This window comes from Symphodus melops (genome assembly GCF_947650265.1).
Source record: "Symphodus melops genome assembly, chromosome: 1".
Taxonomy (NCBI): Eukaryota; Metazoa; Chordata; class Actinopteri; order Labriformes; family Labridae; genus Symphodus; species Symphodus melops.
In genome coordinates, this window is record NC_136691.1 from 20,432,778 (window position 1) to 20,441,564 (window position 8,787).

Genomic DNA, 8,787 nt, shown 5'->3' on the forward strand with positions numbered 1-8,787 from the left:
GGCTACAAACTTTGGAATATGAACTCATGAGGAAAATATTTACAGACGTTAGACAACACAAAGCTTCCAGGACTCCTAACTCACCTGCATGATCTTTCCGTCCTTGCTGCGGTACAGTGTGTACAGCTGGTAGGCTTTGTAGTTGTGAGGAGGGACGCATGCAGCTCCTCTCAGTTTGTCTTTCCTCTTGTTAAAATTTTCACCATGCCGGGTATCTCTGCGGCGGAGAGGGTCGGACAACGACGGCTGAAACATCAACAGCAGGAAAGGTTGGTCATTCTCACAGCTCTACTCCACCTGCTCAGAACGTTCACAAGAGCTCTTCCCTCCAAAGAACGTTTACGTGATATTAATTGTTTGATGGGGACTTCAGGGATTTACCTTTTCTTTCTGCTTCCTGCTCTTCCCCCGCCTGGTGTTTGACTCGGTCACCTCTGCGTGTCTGCAGGTGGCGCGCTCGCTGCTCTGTGTGTCCTCTGCAGCAGACGCACTGTCCTGCAGGGAGCAAGGGGAAGGAAAGGTTTGGTAGAGCAGGAAATGTTTAGGCACTTGGGAGTTAAAAGAAATGCATGGTCAACAACATTTGCAGTGGGTTTTAAAATGGTCACATTTTTTCTTTTGGTTGCAGAGGTCTGCAGAGGTTGTCTCAGTAAATTCAAAAGCATTACAAATTCCCTGCAGTACTCTCCTCCACCATGAACCTACCATCAAGAGCGGTATATTTGTTTATCCCTTGGTATCATATTCTAGTGGATCTTGAAAAAATGTAGTCTGAATTTTAATTTTTGTGTTGCTGCACTCGTTACCCAAAATATTTCCACTGGATGAAGAGTATGACGCCCTGCAGTCACACGGTCACATACATTTGACAACAGTGACGTTTATTTTTACCTTGCAGGGCAGCATCTCGTCTCTGGGCACCGACTGAGCCCGACCCTCCGCCTTCAGCTTATCCCTCCTCTTCCTCACGCTCCTGCCTCGCAGAAAACTCTGCACCTGAACACACACACACACACACACACACACACACACACACAAGCAGGGCTCAAGATTAGATGAAGTCAGAAGTTGAACAATCTTTGTGTCAGATGCTACATGTAGCGTTAACAAGCTGAGTCAGTGGTCTTACCTGGGGGGCTTTAGTGAGGAGAAGAGCCACATCAGGGTTGTTGTGCTCTCTGGCCTGGTCCAGAGCTGTCTGACCTGCCTACACACACACACACACACACACACACACACACAAAGATTTATCGCTGCAGAACATTGTTTGTGTTCTGTGTCAAGGCTCTGACTTCATCTCACCTCAAGAGTTTTAATGTAGATTAATGTCACATTTGTTAAACAAGGGGTTACTGTAATCAGAGATCATCTGGAAAACACTTCCTTAATGTGCTCTTGACAACCAGTGCATTACAAAATGACAATTTAGATTTAATATAATGATTTATAGTGATTTATTAACAAGGTCAACAAAGTCTTGGCAGAGTCTTATTTATTTCACAGTCCATTATTTACATTTTCTATATGAGTTTGTTTTTGTGGCTCAGATGAGCTTGCTGTTTATTTTGCAGTTGTCTGTTTCTTATTTCATCCTCCAGTACCTTTGTTATATACCAACAGCTGCATTGAGGATCTGGATTGCAGCTTCTTTCTGATCTTTTTTTTATAGCTTTATTCAGAAACTAGTCTGTATTGATTTTTTCTTTAAGACTTTTATATTATCGATGGTTTAACATTTCTGCCTGTTTTGCCCTTGACTTGAGTGAGCAAGGTTTTTTTTTTATTTTTTTTTTACCATGGTCAAAAGACACAAAGCTACATCTCCAGGTTTACATTAAAGAAGCCGCCTGAACAAACATGAGTGTGTCATGTAACAACAACATATCTATATTTAGCTTCGTATAGTTCCTCTTGACCTCCTCTCTCTGTGATGTCCAGTTGATTTATTTTAAATGGACGTCAGGAAGCACGGACAGTGTGAGGTAACAAAACAGAAATGTGTCTGACTCGACTAAAAAAAGCAGAGTGAGCACACAAACACAAACACATCTTTAGTGTGCTCTAATGATGTTAGAGAGAGTCTGCAGGCGCTCACATTGTTGCAGATGCGGCTCTCTGCTCCGGCCTCCAGCAGCAGACGTACTGTTTTCTTATGATTCAGAGCAGCTGCAACGTGGAGCGGTGTGTCCCCTGCCTGTACAAGCACATAGACACACACACCAAACACAGACACATGGACAAAAACACAGAACAAGAACTTGTATAATGTGAGTCAACCATCTCTATATAGGAATCAAAAGCGGTGGAATCAAAACTTCCACCGCTGTCATCTCATGCTTAATCTCAACATCTTCTCTAGAATCTCAACAACCTGATCAAAACAGAAATATCTCAATAAATGAACTGTGCTGTGAGATAAAGGGGATGAAAGTGTGTTTTGAATTTAAATGTAAAAAAACAAAAACACATTTCTTTCCCAATTATTTCAAAATAAACATGTCTTAATGTTTAACAAAAGGTTTTATAAGTTTGACAAAATTATGGGTCAATGAACAATCCCTCACAGTCCAAACATGTCAAACAAACAAACTGTTTTTTGTTGTTGTTGTTTTGTAAAAACGATAACTTCATGAAACGTCTTGAACAAATGTTAAACGTGATGGTAAAAACATGGAGTCGGAGGGTCAGGTTTTCTTCTGTTGCTTTTACGAGAATCTACTGTACATGTCCTATATTAACCAGAAGCTCCACCTCAGAGTGAACGCCATGACACTAATATTAAACAGTTTAACCCCAAAGAGATTAGATTAAACACCCCCTCTCCTGTGGGTCATATTTGCATATTCAAAGCTTTCACGTGACGTCACACATTTATGGGCGAGTTGAATGTGTTGTTTTTATTCTTCTGTAAGGTGAGCTTGAGTAGCATGAAAGGCACCCAAAAGTAAAATGTATTATTATTATTTCCGAAACTCGTATTGAACTTCAGGCCTCTGTTTGTGAAGTGATAGGAAGCTAAGAAGAAAATAATAGATACAACGGTCACAGGATTTCAAAGTATTCTCTGTCGCTGCTGACAGGTGATCATTTCCTGTCCTTCAGTTACTCACCAGGTTTTTCTCTGAAACGGAGCAAAACGCTCCGAGCAGGATGCGAATCATCGGCAGGTGGTTGTACCGAGCAGCGACATGGAGACACGAATCGCCCACCTGCATGAACAAATGTAAAGATGACATATTTTACAAGACTTCCAGAATGAGACATTAAATAATTTCAAGGATAAATCATAATGAGAAACAATTACCGTATTACATTTGAATGAACAAAAAACATTGAGAGGGATGAAGCGGCGGGAGCAACTTGGGCTTTAGTGTCTTACCCAAGAACACCTCAGACATGTGCCTGCAGGAGCTGGAGATTGAACCCCTGACCTTCCAAGGTGAGAGGTGATCTACTCGATCACTGACAACAGCTGCCGTGCCTATAAACCCCTTTACTTCAGCCCTGATCAGAACAGGCTGTTTCTGTGTCTGTAGCTTTAAATATGTAAATGAGCTGTGTCTGACCACGCCCCCTCTTGGGAAGTATGCAGGAGGCTCGGTCTTCTCGCTCCATGTCTTATTGTTTATGATGACAAGACAGACTCAGAAGACAGAACAAACACCTCGCTATGGGAGTGTCACCCACCTGGGAGAGGGGTTACTGCCCTTTGTGATGTCATGAAGGGAAAATCTCTAAATAGACTGTCTGAGCAAACTTTTTTTGAAAAGTGGAGCAGGTAAAAAGACGAAGAGGATGAACTTTTCTTATCATTTGGGGGTTTGTAGATGGACTAGGGGCTGTAAGTGTTAGAAAAAACATGGCAAATAGTTTTTGCATATTAACTGTTAAAATATAAATAACGAGTTGTTACTTTAAAATATAGAGTATAAAGTAGATATTACTCAACAGTCAAAATACTAGGATGTTGGATTTGGCTCTGAATCATTTAAGAATAATTCATTAATAATGATGTCGTCTTTTAACACACCTTTGATCTTCTGGTTAACTGAAGTGACTTTGGGTCTTTAATTAAACATGAAACACCCGTCTCATCAGTGATTTCAGCAATCAGCACTTGAGTCGCAGCTCAGACCCACAACAATAACAACAAGTCAACAACCAGCTCCGCCTGTTTGTGTGTTTGCTGAGTAATAACAGTTTTCCCATGAGGCTGCACATTATGTTTGAAGTGCAAATGTACCGTACACTGTTTCATAATTCAGAGACTCCTGCACCATGTGAACACAACAGGACGACATCTTGAATGATCAAATGGAAACATGAGAAAGAGAGGAAGGAGTAAAACTATGATCTTGTTTTGTTTTTTTTTCTTGAGTTTTCTGTCCCTTCAGGTTAAATGAAAACTGAGACTGAAAGGTCTTTAAGAAAACATACAGGCACATGTTATGTATTTAGAACAACAATGGGACATTCATTTCACTCATTAGTCATATAGAACCCAAATATGTAAAAAAAAAAAAAAAAAAAATGTTAAAGGAGCAAAATGTAAAGTTGACACCTGGTGGTTAAAATGGGTACTGCAGTCCAAAATCAAATCATTCAGCTCCTGCAAGTAACATGTCCAATGTGTCCTTGGGCAAGACACGCCCGAATTGCTCCTCCTGCTCCGTCAGGGTGTATGCAGGTTGCTGCGCCTGTGGTCGACCGCCTGATGCGCTAATTGCCCCACGAGTATAAATAAACCTTTCATATTGGACCTTTATACAAATGTTTAGAGTTTAATTGAACATCCCAGTATCCATTTCTATCAAACTATTCGATAAAGACGGGCTATTTGACTTCTGTAAATAACTGAAGGCTGCTGTATGAACTTCTTGATGGAGATGACCTCAACACACTGCCATAATGTTGTTTTAAAAGATATCTGACATGAACTGCTCTGGATGGAAACCACAGCGAGAGAGAATATAAACAGAACACAAAAGTTCACTCTGAACTCAAGAGAGTCAGATGACGGATCTTAATGAGACAACTACTGAGAACATCTTTCACTTTTCAAACCTGTCGTGCTGTCGGATGTAATAATATATGAATCATGTATAATGAAGCGTTCATCGCAGGCTGACACACAACGGTAAACAACAGGGAGCTGCCAGGTGCATTATTTACACGTCAATCCTCACTGGCCCTCGTGTCAGGGAGTAATTAGGAGCATGTGGACTCAGGATGGTTTACGTAGGGTCACTGCCGTAGACTTACGTGGTTCTTGCTGTCGGGTCTGGAGCCTCCAAGGAGGAGAACTTTGGAGCTCTGAGCGTGACCGTTCTGACACGCCAGGTGGAGGGCGGTGTTTCCGGCCTGGAGAGGCGTGAAAGACAGAATCTAATCAAAATGAATCAAACTGAAAGACGTTCAACAAACTCTCAGGCTAACTCTGAGCTCCGAGTTGATCTAGCCTCAGGTGAGAAACTGATCTGATTTGAGTTGGTTAAATCCATTCTGAGTATGTTCACTCTGTGATAAGCACGTGCACGCTGAGGATAAAAAGTCAACATTAATGGAGCCCTGACACGACAATTCACCATGGCAACAGGTGACAAAAAAAAAGAGATCCTCGTACTTTTACACTTTCGAAATATAGCCTAGCCTACTGTACATCTTCATGTGGTGTCTAATTAAAATAACATCTCCCAAAATAAATGCAGGCTCTCATTCCCTGCAGTAATGTAATGCAGCCCCTTCATCTCGAGGCTCCTCTACTTAAAGTCCGTGAACCTAACCTGGTCGGGAACAGGTTTATTTCAGTTACCATAGTAACTGACTTAGTGTTTGCACAGAACCTGCTTACTGAAACAGGCCCCTGGACTGTGATTTCTAAACAGTTCCTGTCTTACAGCGAACACATACACATGTCTTGTGTTACCGTGGTCATAAAACACGTTCTTTTTAATTATTAACAACAGCAAGAACATAGACAACGATTTCTAGAGTAGAGAATCTCAGACACGTTCAGTCCATGCCTTGGTTGTTGCTGTTGTTGTGAGTCTGTGGACTGACCTTGTTTTTAGCGTGAACGTTGGCTCCGGCCTTCACCAGCAGTTTGACGGACTGACTGAAGCCGTGCCAGGACACCTCATGGAGCGCCGTGTTCCCATCCTGACAAAAGGAAGAATAAAAACTGAACGAGAGGCAGACTGACTTCATATAAACACTGTGTGATGCTCCGCCTCACTTTACACTTGAAGGAAGCTCTCGAACGTTCGTTTACTGTTCAATTCTTTCTACTCTGTATAATGTCAATATTTAAGTCCAGACACTGCACGAGTTAGCATGCTAATGGTCAACTGGTTAATGGTGAATATTGTACAGATAAAAAGCAGAAAAAATAAACAATGAAAATAAAATAAACGTGTCCAGGGCCTGCGGTCGTGATAATCCGTCCATGCTCATATCAACAGTCTGATATTCCTCCGTTCTTCTTTTTCAGTCCCTTTATTTGTTGTGTATTTAACTGAATGATTTGATTGTATTTGAACGTATAAGAGGATGTTTGGATGAGTGATTATTCGTAATAAGCCATCTGTGAAGGACTCGAGTATTAAAGGACTTTATCACATCGGGATTATTTCCACTAAAGTACACTTTGAATGCACTTTATTCAGCACGTAAAGACTTTTGACATTCAATGCAAGTAAAGACGTTGTTCATGGTTATAATCCCCGATCTGTCGGCCATTTCTCTTTGTACTGTCAGCACTCTGAGGTTAAGCAGATTACAGGCACGAGCCATTAACAGATGTTTGAATGCAGACTTTTTGAAGCTTTCAAATCCCTGTTTCTCCCACAGTTAGCGCTAACACTGTGTGAGTGTGTGTGTGTGTGTCAGAGTATGTGTGTGTGTTTATCTGTGTATTGATCTACACCTTGTCCTGTCGGTCCAGTGCACAGCCTTCCTGGATGAGAGCGCTGATGATGTCATTGTTTCCCACCACGGCGGCTCTGTGCAGTGCCGTCTGCTCGCCCTGTATACACACACAGAGACCCACACACACACACACACACACACACACACACACACACACACAGACACACACAGACCCACACAGACCCACACACACACAGACACACTCTGAATAAGGACAATAAATAAGAAACCTTCAGGAGGGTTTACATTTGGTGGGCGGGGTTTGGATGGATTTAGCAGTGAACACTTCAGTGATGCTGTTTGACTTTCAAAAAGACTGCGTGTCCTCTGTGACATCAATATTCAGTGTTTATGTACCGTGTGTACTATAACAGCGATCTTTTCAGAAACCTTATCGAGCAGTTCTGGTATTAGACAAAACAAAGCTGGATGAGTATGGCTAGGCTACAAGACAACTTTATATGTTTTAGAGAACGATGATGAGTTGGAATTAAAAATAAAGTGCAAAGTGTCATCCTCACCCGATGCAACCCTCCAGTGTGTGTGCTTTGATTTCAATTATGAAATTCAGATTAACAAGCTGGATACAGCGGTTCTTTTTCACCACAACTTTAAAAAAAAAAAAAAAAAGATCCCATGGAATCAGCTTGGTCCGCATGTTTTTCAGCTATTCCAGCTCCTCTTATCAAAATTTTAAAAAAAAAAAAAAAACTTGACATGATCACCAGATCCAGGTACAGACTTATTGATTACCAAAGCCTTCACGAGGAAGTCACAATACATGCTCTGACAACAAGGGGGCGCCAAAATCAAACGATCAATCTCAAACTCTACCATTTTTTAAATCACAATTTATCGCTGACTGTCAGTGGTTTATGGCGATTAATCACATTTTAAATTTAACATTTCCTTATATTTCAAAACAGCTTTTGCTTTAATTCTTTCATGTTTTGTTTTTATCTCAAGCTAAGTGTACTTCACTTCCCGTTTGGGGATAAACTACTTTAATTTTGAAAGAAAATAAATTACTTTGCAGAGATCGTAGATTACCAAATTAACTTAACGAGAGAAAAATTAAGTCGACTTTGTACTGAAGCAAATCATCATGTCAGATATATTTAAAAAGGTGTTTTAAAATATCGTGTCTCACACGTCTCTGTCTCTGATTTCAGGGGAGCTGTATATTGCCGTCAGTCTTAGTTCTCCCATATATGTGCAAGTACAACCAGAATGATAATAAAACAGGGTCCAGGTTTAAACATGACTGACTCACACTTTAAACAAACATCATGTATCCCTCAGTCCTGGAGAGTTTTCACTGACTGTCAGTGATAATGTTCATATGTCCCCACACAGTTAGACAAACCACACAGGTCCTCACACAGCTGTGTTTGCTGTTAAAGGTGAACAGCGGTGTGTTTGAGAAAATGAAAGCAGTGAGTGAACAGTCCCAGGAAAAGCTCCCGCTCACATGAATACTCAGCCATGAGGGAAACCCTGAACACCCAGCAGATTAGTGATGAGTGACAGCAGGTAAGGGTTGACATGAGAGCCCAGAGGAAGAAGCAGTGATGGAGGAGGAGGAGGAGGAAGAGGAGGAGGAGGAGAGGAGAAGATAAGAACTGAACCCAACACAGCAGCAGTGGGAGTTTGGGAAGGTTTGGGGCAGGGGTCAGTAGGATCAGGTTTAGCTAACCTCCTTCACTCTCCCTGATCCTCCAGGCTCTTCCCCAGCCCTCTTCTTTCTCCCCTCCTCCTCCTCTTCCTCCTCCTCCTGCTTCAGTCTGCACCGCCTGCCCCCTGCAGTCCTGGAGGATGCACTGCAGCGCTCTGCGGAGCTCATTGACCACAGAGAGGGAA

The 8,787-nt window shown here is 41.8% G+C and overlaps 1 protein-coding gene across 1 annotated transcript in view; it reads right to left on the bottom strand.

Moving 5' to 3' along the window:
* The window catches only part of mdn1 (midasin AAA ATPase 1), a 107,887-nt gene that overhangs the window by 5,871 nt on the left and 93,229 nt on the right, over positions 1-8,787 (bottom strand). Inside the window, exons 90-99 of the mRNA XM_079339854.1 lie at positions 8,624-8,698; positions 6,926-7,024; positions 6,061-6,159; positions 5,263-5,361; positions 3,111-3,209; positions 2,096-2,194; positions 1,130-1,207; positions 892-996; positions 382-495; positions 85-246 (exon numbers count right to left, since the gene is read on the bottom strand). Of these exons, the coding sequence (XP_079195980.1) occupies positions 85-246; positions 382-495; positions 892-996; positions 1,130-1,207; positions 2,096-2,194; positions 3,111-3,209; positions 5,263-5,361; positions 6,061-6,159; positions 6,926-7,024; positions 8,624-8,698 (1,029 nt within the window). The remainder of the gene's footprint in view (positions 1-84; positions 247-381; positions 496-891; positions 997-1,129; positions 1,208-2,095; positions 2,195-3,110; positions 3,210-5,262; positions 5,362-6,060; positions 6,160-6,925; positions 7,025-8,623; positions 8,699-8,787) is intronic.